Source organism: Diorhabda sublineata, chromosome 6 (genome assembly GCF_026230105.1).
Source record: "Diorhabda sublineata isolate icDioSubl1.1 chromosome 6, icDioSubl1.1, whole genome shotgun sequence".
NCBI lineage: Eukaryota > Metazoa > Arthropoda > Insecta > Coleoptera > Chrysomelidae > Diorhabda > Diorhabda sublineata.
The window spans coordinates 1,898,468-1,920,009 of NC_079479.1; the positions used below are offsets into that span (position 1 = coordinate 1,898,468).

Consider the following 21,542-nt stretch of genomic DNA (forward strand, 5'->3'; position numbering starts at 1 on the left):
TTTTTCAAATAAAACCTCTAATATGACTGGACTATAACGATTTATGTTAACCTCTCCAAATTGCTGTCATTTTATTTTACGAGTATTAAACTGTTTTGTTGTTAAATTGTTTTTTTCTGAAACCCCCAAATGTTTTATTTTTTTGGATTATATTGTTTATACCATATTTAAATCAAAATATTGAATATTACCAGCATCAAATTTCATTGTTTACATCGAAATTTATTATGTGTAATAATCCATGAAACGGGAATATTGTGAATTAGGAACAGTTACAAAATAACTTTCAGTGAGTATTATTCCCGTCTCTAATCGGAATCTTCTACTTGGTTAAAATAAAAAACGAAATTGTTTAATATCAAAATGATTTGTATACGTTGTTTAAAAAACATACGGCGGTATATTAAAGTCGTGAAAATATTTATAAACACGTTAAAGTAACAGTAGCCATTTCGATTTGACGACATTTGTTTGGTTTCGTTTATTTAGTGACATTTTATTAAAAACTGTCTATAAATACTAAATAATATATTATTAATATGTGTATTTTTATATAAAATATAATTGAAAACATCACTACGAGATTTGAGTTGTAATTATTTTTAATTTAAATAGTTCTGACGTGTAATTCAATGAAATAGAAATCGATTTGATTGTGGGTTGGTGACGTTTGCGCTGATGCCACGTTTACACTTATTTGGTATAGGTCATGTTTCATTAATAAATATGATAATAACACGTGATGTTTTTGTTTTATTGAAATATAATATTTTTGAAATACATTCTATGTTTTCGACTTAGTTTTAAGAGCGGCTTTGGCTCTTTTTCTCAATATTTGATTAACTTTAGCCAACTCCGTGAGGGTTCGTTTGATATACATGACTTGCTCTTCCACGTTATCTTTGTCGATCTTGATAGGATGCTCTTTCGATTGAGCCATATGAGTATACAAATTCCAAATTGATGATTTAACTTCGTCTATTTCGTGTAGTTGTAAAACCTTGAAATGAAAATAGTTTGTTTCGAGGTTATGTTATCAAATTTAATACGAACCGCATTGTTTTTAATTTTAAGCACGAGATGTTCGCAATCGATTGATTTAATCTTCGCATTTTCGAATCTTGATTGAAGATTTGCTATTTGATTGTTCAAACCCATTATTATGAAGTTTTTTTCTTCGATTAGTTTCATCTAAACCAATTCAATTTTCACAAAATATTTTTTTTAATACATTCTCCCTTACCATATCACTCTTTGCCCTTTCTAAAGCTACAAGATTTTGTTCTTGGAGTTTGGCTAAACTCAGTTTGGCGCTTAACAGTGTCATATATCGATTTATCATATCTTGAATCGATATAAATTCTTGCGAAGTATCGACTACTTTATCTAAGAAATTCTATAAAATATACTTTTTATTTCACACTTGAACTGTCAACTGTCATATTATCATATCTTGAATCGATATAAATTCTTGCGAAGTATCGACTACTTTATCTAAGAAATTCTATAAAATATACTTTTTATTTCACACTTGAACTGTCAACTGTCATATTATCATATCTTGAATCGATATAAATTCTTGCGAAGTATCGACTACTTTATCTAAGAAATTCTATAAAATATACTTTTTATTTCACACTTGAACTGTCAACTGTCATAAATCGATTCATAAGAAGTATCGATTACTTTGTATAAGAAATTCTAGAAAATTTACTTTTTACTTATGAAAAATATAGAATTTCATTGAGAAAATTATACAAGTATTATTTTTCAATAACTTTTTGAATATATATTACAATGATTAATATTGAAAAATTAGTTTTCATTCAATTCACACTTATAGATCTACAATGCAAAAGGCTCCTATACTTCCAAAAAAAAGAAGAATGCAATGTTGTCACCTCTATTAATGAGAACGTAAGAAAGGATTAAATTTTTACAAATCTATGTTGAGATGTAAATAAATTATTCAGTGTACCTCATATAACTTATATTCTTTGATTTTTTTATCCATTTCAAATTTTGCCTCTTTCAAAGCGATATAATCTTTTTCGCATTTTTCAATATCTTTACGTCTTTGTTCGCATAATATCTTATCGTCTTTTATCTTCTTTTCTGCTCTTTCTCGTTTCTCCATGTTTTCCGTTATAAACTATAGAGAAAAACAAAATAAAAGAAGAAAATATTACTAAAGATATAAAGTAAATATTTGCAATTAGTACATTATAAATTTTACTAGTCATGAGCAATAAATCTGATCTGTACTGCTAAATAGTTAGTATTGGCAACAGCGTAATTTACTGTCAATATGTAACACGTAAGTTGTTATTAGTTTGTTTTTTAATGTTATATGGAAAACAGCTAATTGAATGATTATTTACTTGATCAAAATGTATGAAATTTTCTCTCAATTGTTTTTCTTTTTCGTTCAATTCCTTCCACTGTATATCTAGACTTTTTCTAACTTCAACGAGATTTTTACGTTTTGAACCCAACATTTTTTCGGCACCGTGTAACCTTATTTGCAATTTAGACAATTCCGATTTAGCATCTTCAGAATGAACCACGTCAAACTCAGGATATATTCTGAAATAGTTTAATCGTTCACATTTAGAATCTGGCGATTGAAGACTCGTGATTTCAATCATTTATCATAATATTCAATTTTTTGATGAGGGATACTGGATTATACGATGTATGAGGACTATTTTTTCGAGTTAAGAGAGAAGAAGAAAGTTTAATATTATAGATAACCTCAAATAGTTTTTCGTAATGTTTGACTATAATAAATGTTTTTTATATATTTAATTGTTGGATTATTTTCATTAACAGGTATAGTATTTTTCTGAATTTTAAAATTCTTACTATTTTTGATATATTCAATAATTTAGTCATTATTTTAATAAGCTTTAGCTGATAAATGTTTCCGGTCTGTTCAATCTAATAGTTTTTAGTACATTTTATTTACTTAAACATTGGAAAATAGGTTTTTGATATATATTATAAATATTAAATAAACGTTCATTTTAAATTAAAATAGATTCGTACTTACTTTTCCATTTTTGTCATCTTTTTTGATTCAATGTAATCTGTAACGGCTTCTAGACCATACGGTTTCTTTTTCGGGAACGTTAAACGTTGGGAAACATTTATTTTATATTTATTCTCCATTATTAAATTTGTGGTATAAAGTTTTTTCTCAATAAACGTGTATTATTTTTATTAGGGAAAATATGAAATGTCAATTTAAAGTCAATCGTTTCATAGGAAACGTATTTAACGTCATTTAACTCACAGTCTGGCGGTTAAGGGAGTGTAAAAATGAAGACAAAAACTGTTAGTTATGAACCAATTTATTTATGATAAACAAGTATTACAATGAGACATCATTTATTTATAAATATTAACTCGCTCTTTATTTTGTATTTAAATATTTTTTTAATATGATAACTAGTAATTGTCAAACTCCACTGTTGTCTTTTTCTTCTTTAGTGGTTCGTCAATGTTTTCTACATAGCTGGGGTTAAATTATTTCAATATTTTTAATAATTATCAATTTTATCAAACACAAACCTCGTCCTATACACTTTTATACAACTAAACACAATATATAGTAGATATAGATTAAAATATAAGTTGATTTAAAATCGGGATCATATAATGACAATTCATAGGAAAAGATTACCAAAATACACTGAGAAAACAGCTCTACTTGATACGATAATCGTGTCAGTTTTCTAGTGACCAGAACACAAATTTTTCACTGAAACTTACAACGAAATGCTTCGATGTTGTAATCTATCAACTTAATTGAGTATTTATCCAACATTTTCAGAAAGGAAGACGAATTTAATTAAAGCTAAATCACAAAACAAATCTAGTTTCTATAAAACTCTTCGGCCCTATCTAACGATATTTAATTTCAAAAGCAAACATTATTTGTATTAATACCATTCGATAATTAATTTCAATTAATTATTTAAAATTTTATCAGAACACGAAGTCGATTGGTTATCTGTATACAGGGGAGTACAAGATATAGGAGTGGGCGAACTAGAATAAAGCTGCATACTATCACACTTTTCTTCATCTTCGATTATGGGATTTTTCTCACAATCGGAAGAAGTTTCTTCTGGTTTGAATATTTGTGAACTAATTTGAGGATGCCGCAGTCTTATAGAATCGACGACGTCTAGTAGATTTTTGGAATCCATAGCTAGGATGTGAGCTGCACCTAGCATACCTCTATATCAAGAAAAAACAACATCTTATGGTGGATTATGTAAAAAAAATTTTGTAGCATTTGAGAGCATATAATGGGGGAAATACTACAGGAATTTAAAGAAAAGGAACATATACGAGGACGGTTCAAATATGATCGAGACACATTTATTAATCAGAAGGTCGTTTAAAAATAGTGATGTTGATTAGTAGACCGCGATAAATCAAAAACGTGTAATTCTAGTCGATTAACAAACACGAACCTTGAAAAATATGCGATTTTTTTGAAATTGCACCCATTTTTCGAGGGTATAGGTGAAGGCACAACTCGAAATTTTAAGTGTACGCACTTGAGGGGCCCAACTTTTTTACCTTAAACCTGTTAGTTGTTATTAAACGTGTAATTTAATAATAATAAACTTCGAAACATACAAGCGCGCCATCTACAGCTTTTTGAACTGACCTCGTACAACAGGAATTGAAGTTTAGTGGATTTAAGGTTGGTACTCTGAAAAATATTAAAATGGTACACTCACTTTCTGTATTCGGCATCTAAAGTAGTACTGCTGTACTGTTGCGCTAATTTCATAGCGTTAACCAATTCGGCCATATCTTTTGATAAAACTTTATGGGCCATTTCGACTTCCCTTTGGACTATTGTTGGGAAATACGATACGATATTATCAACGCTACTAAGTAGAGATCGAAGTTCTATTCCGACTTTTTTGACTAGATCCAAATAATCATCGGCGGCCGCTTGTTGGACGCCCTGCGATAGGGTCATTACGGCCCTGACTACATCAGTTGTACATTCGTACACACGGTCGTGGGTACGATCGAGATTCGCCGTCGGATTTTGAGTCAATTCCTAAAAATATAAACTCGAAGAAGAGTTTGACGGAAAGCAGTTTTGAGTTGTTCGAAATGGGGCATAAAAAACTTTTGATTCAGTTCATCTAGTATCAATTTCTTCCAGTGTATTTTGCAATCGATTTGTCGTTATTCATTTCGTCACAAATATCCCGTACATGTATGTGATTGTTTCAAATTTAATTTTTTTAACGTTTTTTTCTTGTACCATTAAAGGTTAGTTTAAAAAAATAGTTCAAAAGTTCTCATATTATTGTAAATGACGTAAGTTGTCATTTACATCATTTAACATTGAGAAGCTTTATAAAATCTTTTTTTACCCATTTAAATATGGATTAACTAAAATCGACAAAGAAAATTAATAATATTTATATAATTAAAATTGGCAACGTTGTAATCATTATATTCTATTAAGAAACACGACTGTGTTATGTCTGGTAACTTTTCTCACAATATGGCGTCTGATTATACATACAAATGTAAAAAGTAAAGAAATTTATTTTACATAAACTCTGTAGGTTAAACTGAAATGAAATATGTAGTACAAACAATTATATTTTATAAATAATTATAAACTACAAACAAATAACGTCATTTTATTTAAAAAACATTTATTTTTTCGTATTGTTTAGGTGACGTCATTCATCAACGATCTAAAAAGTTTATTACCAAGTTTAATCTTAGACATGATTGGAAATTGATATTATATACGAAATTTATAATAAAAAAAATATTGTAAAATGTAGTTTTATTTCACAGACTCGCCCAAATAAACAGAAAAAAGAACCTCTACTGTTTGAAAATTATATAACTGCCATCACGAACCAAAGTTTACATGTTGCCAAGTTTACCTTAGAAACAAATATTTTCAACGAGATTGTTTAATAAAGTTTTTGTAATGTTAAATCAATCGTTATTAATAAATTTATATAAAACTAAATATACGAAACGTCTGTTTAAATTTATTTAATTATAATTGTTACGGTGCTTCTAGACGAGTGATATTTTTAATACAATATGTGGTTGCAATAGAATATCCGGCAACATTGCCAACTAAAACATCCAGACAGCTAGACTTTGCAATATAGAATTTTAGTATGTTCGGGACATTATAACCAAATGTACTTTGGTTATTTTTGCGTTTTTTTTTAAATTTGTACGGGTAAAATGACTACTGCTTGTTATATTGCGGGAATTATTAACTTAAGTAATAAAATATATTTAAGTTCTAAGTTGTGTAAACGGGAATATATATAAAATAAAAATTTGAAACAAGATGGATTGGCTGTTATAATTTGTTATATCAAGTGATGATGGTTACCAAAAATTCCCAAACTTGAGAACTTACGTAAAAAATGAGAAAAAAAAAACAAGATTGAAAGTGGTGGACTTAAATTAATATTAAATAATATAACAACTATTAGTGACACCTTCCAGAACATTTGAGTAACGCTTAAAGATGAGACACGTCAGCGGTGTGAGATGTTCCAGATTTGAATAAATAAATTCCTTCCATGGATGGTGATAAGTGTTTATAATTTGTGATAATCAATTGTGTAAGTGAAAATGTGAAAATTTTAAGTGATGAAATGTGTTGTGTGATAACATGTGTTTGGTAGGTGGAGGTAAATGTTCAATTCGATTAGAAATCTGGCGGGAAATTTGTGGGGGTCAATGTTCGCTTTGATTAGAAATCTGGCGGGAACTTTGGAGGTTGCGGTTTTCTGTGGGAAAATGAGGTGAGTATTTTTTTTTTATTTTTGTATAATTATTGACAAATTTTAACTGATTATTGTGTTGGTTTATATTACATTTTTCAAAATTTTAATAACTCATACCAAAATATAATATTTAGTGTTAATGCAACCAAATGTAGCGCCTTAACGACACGGTCATAAGTTTTAAATTTTGTAAATTGGGGTGGTGCCCCATTCAATGGGGCAAATGTCTACATAAAAATTTGAGGAAAATTTAACCCTCAATGTTTCTTATATTGAGGGTGCAACAAATTTACACTCATTTCAATGATTTTAATATAAACTATATAAACAATAACAATTTTTTGGTCATGAAAAAATTTATAATTACTTTTTTTTCTTCAAATTGTTCATTATTGCGACGTGTTAAAGATAAATATGAGATGGAAGTTTGAAAACCAAAATTTTAAGAAAAATCAGACTCAAAAATGTTCAATAATTTGTAAAAATTGTTCAATTGTTTTTTTTTTAAATTGTTTGGTTATATACGATATTTTTCGAAACAAAGTTCAAGTACAGTTTTTGAAGACAAATTTCACGGTTTTTGGATTTTTTATTGGCCACAACAGTGTTGAAATTTTGGTTTTTAAACTTATACCTCGTTTTTGTCTTAAGTGCGCCGAAAAAATAAACGAAACGAAAGAAAAAATATTGAAAATAAACTTAAAATATAATTACTAGTAGACATTTTACTTTGTTTTTTGTAATAAAATCATTAGTACTTCAAAAAAAATCAATTTTTGATGAAAATATTCAAAAGACATCAACATGTTGCCAAGTTTAAATCTATTTCGTAGATGACTAGAAATATTCTGCACTATATTTTTGTGTGTCAATTTTAATAGTAAAAAAATCATATTAAATATCGTTTTTTACAAAATTAAATATTGACCCAACTAAAAATTCCCTAAAACTTATGAAGAAATAAATAAAGAACTAACCTTTTTATCCTTTTCGTTTACGGATGATTCACATTGAGACACAGAGTCTTTATTCTCATTAAGCATCTGGCTATTTACTGAATCCGTACTGCTGTGTAAATCTACATGTAAAGCTCCGTTGCTTCTTTCACAATCCTCAAAATTCAGGTAACTAATAGGTCGATTTTCCGTAGCATCTTGTTCTTGATTCATACTCAGCCTTTTCTGTAAGATAAAATCATACATCAACACCAATTTTCATCCCTTAAAATGAATTTTAAATAACCCCATACCTAATATTACAAAAATATATTTACCAAATGTGTTTCGGATTCCGATAACCATTTGGAATCCTCTTCGGATTCTTCTTGCTGTTGTTTGAGTTTTTTTTTCAGTTCAATGTCGAAGGGAACTGAATTTTCGTATTTACTTTCTTCTGATAGCATTTGATCTTCGTAAGTGGATGGAATACACTGTAAAATATGTACATTGATATTTTTTATCCAGGGAAGTATCTATAGAAAAACCAACAAATTACAACTTTACTCGATCCATGATAATTGCCAATGGGGAACATATTATGTTTAATTAGTTTTAACCTACATTTAAAAAATCAGCTCAACATTATTGTTTGTTCTCAAATTTTTGTACCCCAGTTGCCCCATAAACTAGTTTTTCAATTTATCTAGTCAAAATTGTAGATCATTGAGTAAAGTTGAAAATAATTTGTTTGTTTTTATATAATTAACGTAAAAATAATTAACCAATGAGTCAAGCAATATTAAATTAAAAAAAATTTAGTAAAATTTGTGTACGAAGGTGTCAGCATTACAAAATCATTTCTAAAATAACAACACACAGTAACGAGAAAAAAAATGCAACTACATGCATGTGTCTATTAAAATTATCAATATTAATGATGCAAACACGAAATTTGATGCAATTATAAAAATTGTGGATTATACGTGACTGAAATTTGAAAGTATAGAAACAAATTAGTCCTTAAGGCTTCAAAAATTATATTAAGGATAGTTCCTTTTGATACTAAACAGTAGAAACAAATCTAAACCTTGTTTTTTACTGAAAAAATGGAAATAAAACTTTCAGTTACATCACTCGATTACTTTTAGATGATAAGAGTCCTGGAATTTTTTATTGGAAAGTTCCTGATTGAATCAATGGGGGTCTTATTGCTTCATCTCTTCTTTTAGAATACAATTTCGAAAAGAGACATTTGAACTACCAACAACTATTGCTTCATATCCTCTTGAAGAATAAAATTTTTAGAAAGAGACATTTAAACTACTGATGAATAATTTAGGAGCCCATCTATTTTTAAAACAAAATCCAACACACTTTTAGTTACATCACTCAATGTCCTGAAAATTTTTATTGGAAGGTCCTGATTTTATGAATTACCAATTCCTCTTTTCCTTATTGAAAATTTGAATCAGACAGAATAAGTGAGGGTTTCATTGCTTCATTTCAATTATGAAAAGAGACATTTGAACTACTGATATACAATTTAAGTGCCCATCTGTTCTTAAAACGCATTATTGATTACATCCCTCGATTACTGTTAGATGATAAGAGTCCTGAAACTTTTTATTGGAGCTCCTGATTTTATTTACTACCAATTATCCTTATTGAAAATTTTAATTAGACGGTTTGAATGGAGATTTTATCGTTTCATCTCTTCTCGAAGAATACAATACTATAAATTTTGAAAAGAGACATTTGAATTACTAACAACTATTGCCTCATCTATTTTTTTTAGAATACTGAAAGGAGACATTTGAACTACCATCAGACAATTTGTTTTCAAAAGGAATCAAAACATTTTATCAAAATTTGTGATATTTCATGAACGAATGGTTCAAGAAATTCCAACTCAGTCTATTCAGTTGTCGGGATATATTCTGATTCCTGTTGCACGTTTTTTATTGGTGTTTCCTGCATTATTTTTCTTCTGTAATCCATTTTTCTTCATTCCTATGAAACCGAGTAACCAATTCAGCCGTTTATTGTTTATTTTCAATACTCGTTTTATCTTTTTTTTAATATATTTCTTCCCACTAAAACAGAAATTTCACAGGAAGTGTCATATTAGTAAACACATTCCACCACTGGTATTTGAAAAAAAAATGAATTATTTGCATAAAAAAACACACACAAGTGATGCTAATTGAAAAAAAAAAAAACTTTTACTCATTCCATAAGCCAAGCTATTTTTCAAACGAAAACAAAAACAAAAACCATCGTGCATCTTTCGAACCTGAGACGCATATTTTTGCACGAAAAATTGCTGTTTATGAGCGCAACTTTTTACATCCGCCCCGCCGAAATCGTATATATTTTCTTCTGAATATTGACCTCCCTTATCATTAAACTGATGAAAACCGGGGATTTTACTAATATCGTAACTACAGGTTTGTAAATGGGTGTTTCGATCCAGAGATCCCATTCGAGACGGGAATTTTTGTTGACGTTCCAACGATCCCATTCTCGATGAAGTATTGTGCGATTTTCTTTCCAAAGAACCGAGCTTGGGACTAAAAACGCCCGAAACGCTTTGCGGAATCGTATTACGTTCCAATGTATTCCCCAATTGGGGAGATCCTCCTGACAAATTCCTTTCCAACGATCCCGTTTTTGGAGTATTGCTATTCGTACTGGAACGCGACGACGTTCTTTCGATTGTACAAATTTTTTTATCGGATTCGGGAGTTTCGGGAACCTCTGGATCGAGTTTCTGGAGATTTTGGATAGGTATTGGTTCTGTTACGAGAATGGGATCAATGGTATCCTTTTTTTGGAAGTTTACAGCTACTGTGTTAAATACCGAAGCTGGTGTGGTGTAACCTGCTGCACTGAAGCCTCTGCATTCGTTTTCTTTCATTAGATGAGCCAGGACCTCCGGATTTTGCGCCACTATGTAAGTTTGGGATACTACAGGCTGAGGAAGGTCTTCTTGAAGTGACAAAACATCCATTGCTAAAAAAATTTGTAAATGCCATCATCATCATAAATGGTTTGTTTTGATTTGAAATAATTTACCGTGCATGGGGTATCGAGAAGGTTTTGGTGGTGGTAGAAAATCATCGTTAGGACCCCAAGACATGGCTGCCATTTTTCTATTTTCTCTTCTTAAAGTATCTTGTTGTACGCTTCTTTCTTCATATAAAATTTCTTGTAGTATTTCTTTGATATCTTTAAAATTCGGTCTTTTACTGGGTTCGTACGACCAACACTGTGACATTAGAGAATATAAACGTGGAGGGCAATTTGGAGGTAAAGCTAAACGTTCTCCATTCTCTATTTTTCCTATGACGTCGTTGTTTTTAACACCTTGGAAAGGTTTGATTCCAAACATTAGAATTTCCCAGATACAAACGCCTAAAAATTAAAAAAACTACCTATAAATATATATAATATGAATTAACCTAAGATTGCTGACCGAACATCCAGACATCACTAGCTGTGGTAAATCTCCTGAAATTAATACTTTCCGGACTCATCCACTTGATTGGTAATTTCCCTTTGGAGGCTTTATAGTAACTTTGATCGTCTCCCATCCACCTGGACAAACCGAAATCCGCCAATTTTACACACTTGTCATTACTAACAAGCACGTTCCTAGCAGCTATATCTCTGTGTACATATTTCTTAGATTCTAAGTAACTTAAAGCTGTCGATAATTGGAATGCATAAAGTAAAAGTGTCGAGAGATCTAATCGATTCTTATTTTTTTGTAAATAAGATCGCAACTCTCCTAATTTAGCTAGTTCCATCACTATCCACACCGGAGATTCAGAACACACTCCTATCAATTTGATAATGTGCTGGTGATCGAATTTCTGCATTATATCTAAAAATAAAATTTTTATCACGAGATTGAATATTGTTAAAAATATTACGTACAAGCTTCTTCTAAGAATTTTTCTGTAGTAGCAAGATCAGCATCTCCTTTACATGTTTTAACAGCAATTGGAATGCAAACGCCATCTTTTGTTTTGAATATGCCTTTATGTACGTCACCGAACTGGCCCTCTCCCAATATATCCTGCAATTCTATCTGAGTTCTGACAAGTTCATAATTTTTAACTAAAAAAAAATATTTTTAGTTAGACCCAGTAATAAACTAAATAATTTGCCTACCTCCAGTCCAGTATACATAGATTTATAAAACAGGGTACATTTGAACTACTACATAAGAAGATTGTGTAAATGAGATTTTTTTTAAATGAAGTTCTCATATTGAAAAAAATCAAGTTATTTCTGAAAAATGGCATATTTATAGAACAAAATAAATTTGAACAACTACAAAAGTTATTTTTAAAATATGACATATTTATATAGAACAGGGTACATTTAAATTACTACATAAATATTATGTGAATATGGTTTATACTAAATAGTCCTTATTCTAAAAAAAAACAAGTTATTTCTGATTTGAACTACTACTTGCAAATATTTTGTAAATATGGTTTATACTAAATAAATATTTAGTTTGAAAAACGGGGTACATTTGAACTACTAGATACAAAGATTATATAAATATGATTTATACTAAATAAATACTTATTTTGAGAAAAGGGGTACATTTGAACTACTACATACAAATATTGTGTAAAAATGATTTATATTGAATAAACATTTCTTATTTTGAAAAATACAGTTATTGCTAAAGAAGAAGGAATATTTACCTGCAGGTATGGAGTAATCTCCCTCCTCTACAATTTCGGCGTAATCTTCAGACAACATTGTTCTTGTGGAGTAAGTGTCTCCATCCGAACATTGAGATTTTAGCGAAATGTAATCTTTGGTATCTAGAAATTAAATTGTTGTTAATTACCCATCTAAAAACTCCATATTGTTACCTTTTTGATTCCAAATCGATTTTTGGGAATGCGAATGTAATCTACAATATCCATCTAATAAATCTGCCAGACTTTCTGCTATCTCCAAATTAGTACAAGAGAAAAAAACCAAATCTTGCGATCCTGCTATTTTTAACTGTACAGTAGCTTTGGTATTGGCTCTGTAATCGTTTACAAGTATCTGGATTGCTCTGATCTGATCAAAATCGGCAATCTTCTTAGAATCAACTGAATGAGATATTCCAATTGTCGGACCAATCACCAATTCTACTGGAACCGTAAAACTAGAACCGAAATCCACTCTGAATCGTTCTTGGTCGAAGTTTATGTGATGTTTGAGGATTTCTAAATATTTGAATGCACTTTCAACAACAGAAAGATGAGAAATTTTTTTCAGTTGCATCTGTATGGATTTCCTCAATGATTTCGATTTCATCTTTTCCAATATACCGTTGGGAAGAAACTTCTGCATTCCTATTTCTTTTTCCAAATATTCCAAATTGAATTTTTTCTCCTGAGTATGCTGGGGCCTGTCTTTCAGATATTTCTGAATCTCCAAACAGCACAATTGGATCGCAGTGTCTTGATCAATCTTTTTGTGAAATTCAGCGTGGTAATCACTTCGCACCTAAAAATGAAAATTTTTTCCTCTTCCAGTGATTAATAAACAACGAATAAGGAAGTTTACCTGATCGTAATAATAATAGAAGGTAACTTTATCTTTTTCATAAAAGTCCTTTAGATTAGGGGGTAGATAACGGATCCTCAGATCATATCTCCATTCTGAGTAAGGATGTTTTGTTAGATACTTTTCTTGTACTTGTTTCATTGTGGTATCCTGATGTAGCCAATGGATCTAGAATAAAATTAATCAAATACTAAATCTAGTGGAAATTTGTCGAACAAACCTCTGTTAAAGACGCCCTGGATAATCTTAAAGCGTAAAGCCCGTTATAGTATCTTTCTCCTGGCGCTAATCGTTCGGTAACAGTCTGGATTATTCCTTTAATTTCAACTGTATCACTGTACCGAATCACGTTGAAACCTCCATTTGGAAGATGAACCTGGTATAAGAATTTTAAACTGTAAATCTCTATTTTAAATATATTAATTTTCATTGTAACCTAATCTGAATCAAAATAGAAGACATCTTGTTTACCTTTACGGTAGCCTTATCTGCCATCATTAAATTAGTTTGTAATATCTTGTCGGAATTATCCATATTTGTTCTTGACGATGTATGTTAGTATAAAGCTATTACAGACCATCGTTGATTAACACCACTGAAAATATAGTCAGTTAAATTACTTATTTCACGTACATATTCAAACTGAAGTTGATATTTTTGTATAAACGTGACGACGTATTTTAATTTCAATAACCCAAAATAATAAACGAATAAAACTTAAAATGATTCGTTTTCAAAGCATTTTTGGTCACAGTTGAAGATGTATACATAAACTAGATCAAATTATAATAATAAGAAACTCGGTATTATTTATTCGAAGTTGCATATAATATATTTTACTCACATTTGGTGTTGCTATTTTTAATATCATTTGCCATTTCCCACAATTAGTTTACATTTAAAACATTTTTCGTTTATTAATTTTGACTTGAAACTTCCTACTAGTGACAGTGTCTGAATTTTAATTACAGCGTTGCCGTTGATGTGCAAAAATCTGTAAACCTAGTGATTACCCCTAACGAGAATTTATATTCGAATATCGTCCATAGAGTTAATATTAAAGATAGAGAGAGCAATATATACTCGAAATTGTACTATTTGCAGTCTGTAAGACAGTCTGACAGATTGGGTTAGGGAAGATTCCTTGGGTTTTTGTGAGATTTATCGATATTCAAGTAAAAAGTTCGTTATCCTGGGAGTTAAAAGACTTTCTTAAAACTAATAAAAGCGGAATCTACACATTAAATGATGTTTTTTAGATTTAGTTGTGACACAAAACACATTACCATATAAAACAGTAAAATAAACACTTTTTAAATAACTTTAAAGATGTATGTTTATTCTTAGAAACCAGGAAACGTGGCAACTGCGTATAATTATTTGACTTTTGACACTCTTCTTCTTTTATTATCAATAGTGTATAATTATAACTCGTGTTTATTAAAGTGTGAGGACGTATTAGTATTTATTTAGTGAACTGTGAGTGCAATATAATAAAAGAAAACAAATATTTCGTCATGAATTCTATAAAACCTACAATAGAAGAAATACATTTTTGTATGAACGATCCGAATTGTATAAGAAATGTATGTATATTAGCTCATGTCGATCACGGAAAAACAACTGTTGCTGATTCTCTTTTAGCTACAAATCGCTTGGTTAGTAAACGAATGGCGGGGTTTCTTCGTTACTTAGACGATAGACCAGACGAGCAACAACGTGGAATTACGATGAAAAGTAGTACCGTTTCGCTATTAAATCTAGTACAAGACGACGATAATAATTATAAAAAAATTTTATTAAACCTCGTCGATACACCGGGTCATATAGATTTTTCGACTGAAGTAGGAGCAGCTCTGAGGGTGTGCGACGGTGCTATCATTCTAGTAGATCTAGTTGAAGGTGTTTGTGTACAAACAAGGGAATCGATAAAGAATGCTTTCAAAGAACATGCGAAAATGATATTAGTGTTGAATAAATTCGATCGGTTGATAGTGGAATTAAAAAAATCAATAGATGAAATATTTCAATGTATTTTAAGAGTTATAGAAGACTGCAATGCCACCATAGCTGAAGTATATCAATACGAGTTTAATAGTAGTGAAATCGACATAGAAGATACAGGATTGTTATTCAGTCCTGATAGCGGTAATGTGATATTCGCTAGTGCAGTAGACGGTTGGGGTTTCACTACGGAACAAATAGCTAAATTATTCGTTAATTTAGTTAAAGGTGAGACAGTGGATTCTTTAAATAAAAAAATTTGGAATTTCGATTGCTACATTAATTCAACAAAGGAGATCAAAACTGGGGCCGTTGATAAGAAGAAATGTAATTTATTTATACAATTTTGTTTAAAAACCATTGTACATATATACGAAAGTCTCATATTAAGAATGGAGAAAGATAAAATTAGTAAAATACTGGAAAAATTGAATATTACAACAATAACTAGAGATATGACTCACAATGATCCTAAAGTACAAGTTAGAGCTATATTACAAGCTTGGAAACCTCTAGCTTACACTATATTATTACAGTGTTTAAAAAAAATACCTTCGCCTTGTAATATTGGCAACAACAAGATCGAATACCTACTTTCTGTTAATAGATTTTGCGAAGATCAATATCTTAGTAAATGCATTGAAAATGTAAGACCTAACTTCGAGGATATTTCTAATAAAACGAATGTTACTTCGATATCTTATGTATCGAAAATGTTTTGTACGAGCAAAAGAAACCTATCGCAGAACAAACCTAAAGCCTTCGTACCAAGAACAGAAAAAACTATAACAAAACCTGAAGTTATACAACAAACTTCCAACGATAACAACGATGATGTTGCAGTTATAGCTCTAGCCAGAGTTTTCACCGGGAATCTCCATGTGGGTCAAGAGATGTACGTTCTTAATAGATCGTACCTACCAGATCAAGTCGAAATCGAAACAGACCCGATTAAATTCGTAGAAAATAATCCTAATGTTACTAAAGTTACAATTACAGAGTTGTATATGCTTTTCGGAAGGGAATTAACTCTAGTGGATTCGATACCTGCCGGTAACTTATGTGGTATCGGGAATTTGGAATCTTGTGTTATAAGAACTTCAACTTTATCTTCAAGTTTAAACGTCGTGCCTTTAGTGGAACATACGAGGTTAGATCCGGTAGTAAGACACGCTATCGAACCTGTGAATCCCAAGGAGCTGCCGTTGCTCCGTCAAGGATTGAAATTTTTATTGCAGAGTGATTCTTGCGTGGAAGTTATAATGCAGGAGACCGGGGAACTAGTCCTGCTCACGGCGGGCGACGTGCATTTGGAAAAATGCATCGAGGATCTGAAAAATAAATTCGCCAACATCGATATACACGTATCGAGCCCGATGGTGTCTTTAAGAGAAACCGTTGTAGAAAAAGGTGATAATTTTTTGGAGGATAGCGAAAATACGGTTAATTTGGACACGGAATATTTTTCTTTATCGGTTATTGCGGTATCAGTTCCCGACGGTATTTTGGAGGTTATTGGGAATAATTACGATTTTTTGAAGATGGTCGAGGAGCATCAATATAAAAGTTTCATCGATATCGCTAAATCGTACGGGAATATAAGTAGCGGAGATAAAATAGCGGAAAAATCGTTTAAAAGTAGCGTGACCAAAAAGACATTAAAGCATATAACGAATCAGTTAAAGGCGGCGTTTTCTCACTCGTTTTGGAAGGATTTGCATACGAAAATATGGAGCGTGGGTCAATCGGATACCTTTATAAACCTCTTAATAAACACCACGGACACTTACAACCGAAATATATTTTTCGAATTGAATACTTGCGATAAAAGATCGTTATTTGATCACTGTATTACCAAAGCCTTCAATAATATATGTAAAGCCGGTCCATTGTGCGAAGAACCTTTATCCAACTGTGTATTTATAGTGAAAAAATTCGAACTGAACGCCGACGTTAAACTAGAAGATATTTCACCTCAAACAACGTCGAGTATCGAATCGAATATTCGCGAATTATTTAAAAGGGCGTTGGAAAAACGGGAACAACGCCTAATGGAACCTATTTACGTGACGGAAATACAAGTTAATCCCAGTATTTTGGGTAAAGTTTACACCGTAGTGAATAAACGACACGGGAAAATACTCGACAGCGTCGGTATGGATGACGACGAAAGGGTGTTTCTAGTCAAAGCGCAGATACCTGTTATAGAAAGCCGGGACTTCGCTTGTGATATTAGGAAAACCACGTCCGGGCAAGCCAATCCAACGTTGAGGTAATTGTATTTGAAACTAGTTCCGATAGATTTATAATGGACACACTGTATATGCTAATACTAGCGGGTCTTCCAATAAGAGGTGTCATTTTTTGAGATAAATGGTCGGATGTTTATATTTCATGAAATTTTCCGTAACCAAATTGCAAAGCGGCCGCCGAGGTGTTGAATCGACGCTGGACTGTTGGCGTAGACCTTATCTTTGACGTGGCCCCAAAGGAAAAAGTCGCGAGGTGTTAAATCACAAGATCTCGGTGGCCAATTGTGATCACCTCTTTCCGTAAAAGATCGAGATGGTTTCGTTGCTTGTGTGGCACGTAGCGCCGTCTTGTCGAAAGTAAACGTTGACCAAATCAATACCATCCAATTCCGGCCATAAAAAATCATTAATCATGTCTCGATAGCGCAATCCATTCACCGTAACTGTTGCTCCAGCCTCATTTTCGAAAAAGTAAGGTCCAATGATACCGCCAAACCATAAATCGCACCAAACAGTCACGCGTTGAGGATGGAGAGGATTTTCAACAATAACTCTTAGGTTTTCCGAGCCCCGGATTCGATAATTTTGTTTATTGACGTAACCACCAAGGTGGAAATGGGCCTCATGCATTTCAAGGACCCAATCAGCAAAGACACGACGTTGTCGATGATCAACCGGCTTAAGTTTTTGTGTTAACTGAACTTTATAGGCGTTAAGACCCGAGTCTTTATGCAAAATACGGTGTAATGACGTTTGTGGAATGGCTAATTCCGAAGAAACGACGAGGAATGGACAAACCTGGGTTTTCTTCAACACTTTGGGCTACAGCAGCGAAATTCTCAGTTGTTCTTGAGCGACGTGCACGGGTTTTATTCTTCACATCACTAACTTGTCCCGACAGCTCAATTTTTTCCACCAATTTCTGTATTGCGTCGACCCAAAAATGTTTTAGTTTTACGAACCGTCTCCGCCAAACTTTCACCATTTTTATAGTGAATTTTAATAATTTCAATGCGTTGTTGAACGCATTTTCATTAATGGCGTAGTTTCTACTTGTCAAATGTCAAAAAAATGACAGCTTCGAAAGTGACATTTACCGAAATAGCGGGTTATTTAAAATAACACTTCTTATTGGAAAACCCTTTACAACAACAACGCGCCCTAGACATTCGTAAATGTAAAAATTTATCCAACTTGTAGAGAATATATGATAACGCACACTATGATCTCGTTTGTACGTCCTTATGACGTCTCAGAAAGTCAAAAACGTAACCTCACTTTTCTAGTGTAGTTTGTGGTTGCAGAAACCCTGAAAATCACAATAAAGAGAATCATTTTCCCATTTAAAATTTCCATGACTAGAATTGATGATTAACTTCCTGATCTAATCGACAAAATCGTGTTTTCTTATCGAATTTTTTGTCAAGTTGATCTATTTCAAAAATCTGAGTCGTAGATCAAGTTTAGGTCCCAAAATGGGACACGTATAACACGTATGAGGTGACGCAGCACAGCACGTGGCTTTGTCATTTACAAGATTGAATACACTGACTCAAATTGTCGACGCAGCGCGACCTGACCTTCAAATTCCTCCTCAGCATCATCCGGATTCTGATTCGGAAGTTGAACCCCAACGTTTCCTATATGCGAATCACCACGCGGCACGTCCGAGTCGTGTCGCGCTACCTCACACGTGGTATACGTGTCCTAATTGGTGGTTGCGGAAGATTGAGGCGTTATTGGGCATTAGTTGCACTCGAGTTAATCTGATAATCGCTTAAAAAAAATCTCGTGTCGATTGGTACAAAGGAATGTTTTAAATTATAGGTATAGTCATTATGAAAAAATTGATGGTGATCCCTTCTATGAACCAGTTGAAGATGATGATGAAGAAGACGCAGAAATCAATGTCGAATCGGCGTTAAGAGCTTGTAGGTTAAGGAAAGAAATTAGGAGACGTAAAGGCTTACACGTGGACGACGAAGTTGTTATTCATGCTGAAAAACAAAGAACTCTGAATAAAAAGAAATAGTACTCGACTGAAGTTTATTTATTTCGTCTGTACATATGAAAAAAATCCTACCTTTCCCGCGTTTCCGACTAAAATGAAGAATCACAAACACGAGATTTTTATTGTAATGACAAATGACATTACATTATTTTAGGTTAAGTCGAACAGCGCGCGAAAAAGTTGTAAAAGAAGAAGAAACGTTTACTAATAGAATAATCAGTGACATACGTCAGCAAAAGTTGTATAAAACTTTTTGTTTTATATAAAATTGAACATTAATTAATGTTTTTTTATATTATTTGAAACACCCTATACTAAAAACGTATAATTTTCACCCCACACAAAATTTTAATGTTGGCTGTATGTCATATAAGATGAAGGTTACGAAAATCTTCAGTTTCACTGTTCTATAAAATTATACACTCAACTTATGTCATTGTGACATGTTATTTTCAAGCTGATATGAGTGTTCCACCTAATAAAAGCAAACCGTCCCACAAAGCGGCTATAAAATGGTCCCCCTCGACGCCGATTAGAAAACAAGACAACATCATATCTTCAAAAGCCCGAGAGAAAAATCTTTTGGGATTCAAACCTTCATACGAAGTCGAAAATGAACCAGTTAACATGAAATTTTTGATGAGTAACGAGTACATGAGGATGTGGTTCAAACAACGAGCCGTATTTGAGAAATACACGTATACGAGGGAGGAAATTATAAAATCTGAAAGTAAAATTCATCGGAAGTTCGTGCAGAGGATGATGACGTACAGAAAACCTGGTAAAAACGAATTGGTAGAACAGAAATTCATGGAAAAGAAATTGACACCAGAACAATCGAAAGATTTGGAATATCAGAAACTCAAATTCAAACCCGATTGTTCAACAATTTCCACAACGAAAGTACGAAAAAATAAAAGAAACGTAAACCGACAAGGTGAAAATAAAGATTGCGTACCTTGTTGTGAATGTAAAAGTAATTAGGAATAAATATTCTTAAGATACGTAAATTTCATGTAAATAAATTTTCAATAATTTATATAAATTTTACCCATTTATAATTGTAAACTCGAAAGTTTTCATATGCACCTCGTATATTTGATGGATGATTATTTTGAGAGAATTTTAATGAAATGAAAATAAATAGAAGAAGAACTGGTAAATAATTTGTCGATTTATAATAATTGTAAACTTAAAAGTTTTCAAATGCACCTCGTATAATTGATGGATGATTATTTTGAGAGAATTTTAATAAAATGAAAATAAATAGAAGAAGAACTGGTAAATAATTTGTCGATTTATAATAATTGTAAACTTAAAAGTTTTCAAATGCACCTCGTATAATTGATGGATGATTATTTTGAGAGAATTTTAATAAAATGAAAATAAATAGAAGAAGAACTGGTAAATAATTTGTCGATTTATAATAATTGTAAACTTAAAAGTTTTCAAATGCACCTCGTATAATTGATGGATGATTATTTTGAGAAAATTTTAATAAAATGAAAATAAATAGAAGAAGAACTGGTAAATAATTTGTCGATTTATAATAATTGTAAACTTAAAAGTTTTCAAATGCACCTCGTATAATTGATGGATGATTATTTTGAGAGAATTTTAATAAAATGAAAATAAATAGAAGAAGAACTGGTAAATAATTTGTCGATTTATAATAATTGTAAACTTAAAAGTTTTCAAATGCACCTCGTATATTTGATGGATGATTATTTTGAGAGAATTTTAATGAAATGAAAATAAATAGAAGAAGAACTGGTAAATAATTTGTCGATTTATAATAATTGTAAACTTAAAAGTTTTCAAATGCACCTCGTATATTTGATGATGATTATTTTGAAAGAATTTTAATAAAATGAAAATAAATAGAAGAAGAACTGGTAAATAATTTGTCGATTTATAATAATTGTAAACTCGAAAGTTT

General features: G+C 31.4%; 4 protein-coding genes across 6 annotated transcripts; 2 read left to right on the forward strand and 2 right to left on the reverse strand.

The window, feature by feature from the left end:
* Positions 1-784: 784 nt before the first annotated feature.
* LOC130445111 (coiled-coil domain-containing protein 42 homolog) lies at positions 785-3,069 on the reverse strand. The gene is made up of 6 exons (XM_056780623.1): positions 3,053-3,069; positions 2,382-2,586; positions 1,979-2,152; positions 1,244-1,396; positions 1,054-1,191; positions 785-1,000 (listed from the first exon to the last, which is right to left on the reverse strand). The coding sequence occupies exons 1-6, from the start codon at positions 3,067-3,069 to the stop codon at positions 785-787; spliced, it is 903 nt and encodes a 300-aa protein (XP_056636601.1).
* A 102-nt stretch (positions 3,070-3,171) lies between these two features.
* LOC130446087 (focal adhesion kinase 1) lies at positions 3,172-14,364 on the reverse strand. 2 transcript variants are annotated; one of them, XM_056782140.1, is made up of 14 exons: positions 14,181-14,364; positions 13,808-13,931; positions 13,557-13,712; positions 13,337-13,504; positions 12,649-13,276; positions 12,475-12,597; positions 11,690-11,872; positions 11,226-11,636; positions 10,826-11,164; positions 10,044-10,762; positions 8,086-8,241; positions 7,790-7,993; positions 4,758-5,089; positions 3,172-4,245 (listed from the first exon to the last, which is right to left on the reverse strand). In XM_056782140.1, the coding sequence occupies exons 2-14, from the start codon at positions 13,868-13,870 to the stop codon at positions 3,972-3,974; spliced, it is 3,756 nt and encodes a 1,251-aa protein (XP_056638118.1). In that variant the 5' UTR covers positions 13,871-13,931; positions 14,181-14,364; the 3' UTR covers positions 3,172-3,971. The 2 variants fall into 2 exon arrangements, with proteins under 2 accessions (XP_056638118.1, XP_056638119.1); XM_056782141.1 differs by having other exon boundaries at positions 3,175-4,245; positions 10,611-10,762; positions 14,181-14,355.
* Positions 14,365-14,742: 378 nt separating this feature from the next.
* Positions 14,743-19,631, forward strand: LOC130446089 (elongation factor-like GTPase 1). 2 transcript variants are annotated; one of them, XM_056782143.1, is made up of 3 exons: positions 14,759-14,922; positions 14,981-17,612; positions 19,420-19,631. In XM_056782143.1, exons 2-3 carry the CDS (start codon positions 15,007-15,009, stop codon positions 19,622-19,624), a joined length of 2,811 nt encoding a protein of 936 aa, XP_056638121.1. In that variant the 5' UTR covers positions 14,759-14,922; positions 14,981-15,006; the 3' UTR covers positions 19,625-19,631. The 2 variants fall into 2 exon arrangements, with proteins under 2 accessions (XP_056638120.1, XP_056638121.1); XM_056782142.1 differs by having other exon boundaries at positions 14,743-17,612.
* Positions 19,632-20,065: 434 nt separating this feature from the next.
* Positions 20,066-20,587, forward strand: LOC130445112 (uncharacterized). Its single transcript, XM_056780624.1, has one exon. It carries the CDS (start codon positions 20,066-20,068, stop codon positions 20,585-20,587), a length of 522 nt encoding a protein of 173 aa, XP_056636602.1.
* Positions 20,588-21,542: the final 955 nt, after the last annotated feature.

What these genes read in the sequence shown, in the direction of transcription:
- LOC130446087 (XM_056782140.1), bottom strand. Translation starts at nt 13,870, where the DNA reads ATGGATAATTCCGACAAGATATTACAAACTAATTTAATGATGGCAGAT. An exon ending in CAGATAAGGCTACCGTAAAG is followed by an intron (nt 13,713 to 13,807) that starts GTAAACAAGATG and finishes TTCTTATACCAG; the next exon opens with GTTCATCTTCCAAATGGAGG. An exon ending in TCTATTATTATTACGATCAG is followed by an intron (nt 13,277 to 13,336) that starts GTAAACTTCCTT and finishes TTTCATTTTTAG; the next exon opens with GTGCGAAGTGATTACCACGC.
- LOC130445112 (XM_056780624.1), top strand. Translation starts at nt 20,066, where the DNA reads ATGAGTGTTCCACCTAATAAAAGCAAACCGTCCCACAAAGCGGCTATA.
- LOC130446089 (XM_056782142.1), top strand. Translation starts at nt 14,854, where the DNA reads ATGAATTCTATAAAACCTACAATAGAAGAAATACATTTTTGTATGAAC. An exon ending in CAAGCCAATCCAACGTTGAG is followed by an intron (nt 17,613 to 19,419) that starts GTAATTGTATTT and finishes TTTAAATTATAG; the next exon opens with GTATAGTCATTATGAAAAAA.
- LOC130445111 (XM_056780623.1), bottom strand. An exon ending in ATTTCATACATTTTGATCAA is followed by an intron (nt 2,153 to 2,381) that starts GTAAATAATCAT and finishes TTTTCTCTATAG; the next exon opens with TTTATAACGGAAAACATGGA. An exon ending in AAAGGGCAAAGAGTGATATG is followed by an intron (nt 1,192 to 1,243) that starts GTAAGGGAGAAT and finishes GAATTGGTTTAG; the next exon opens with ATGAAACTAATCGAAGAAAA.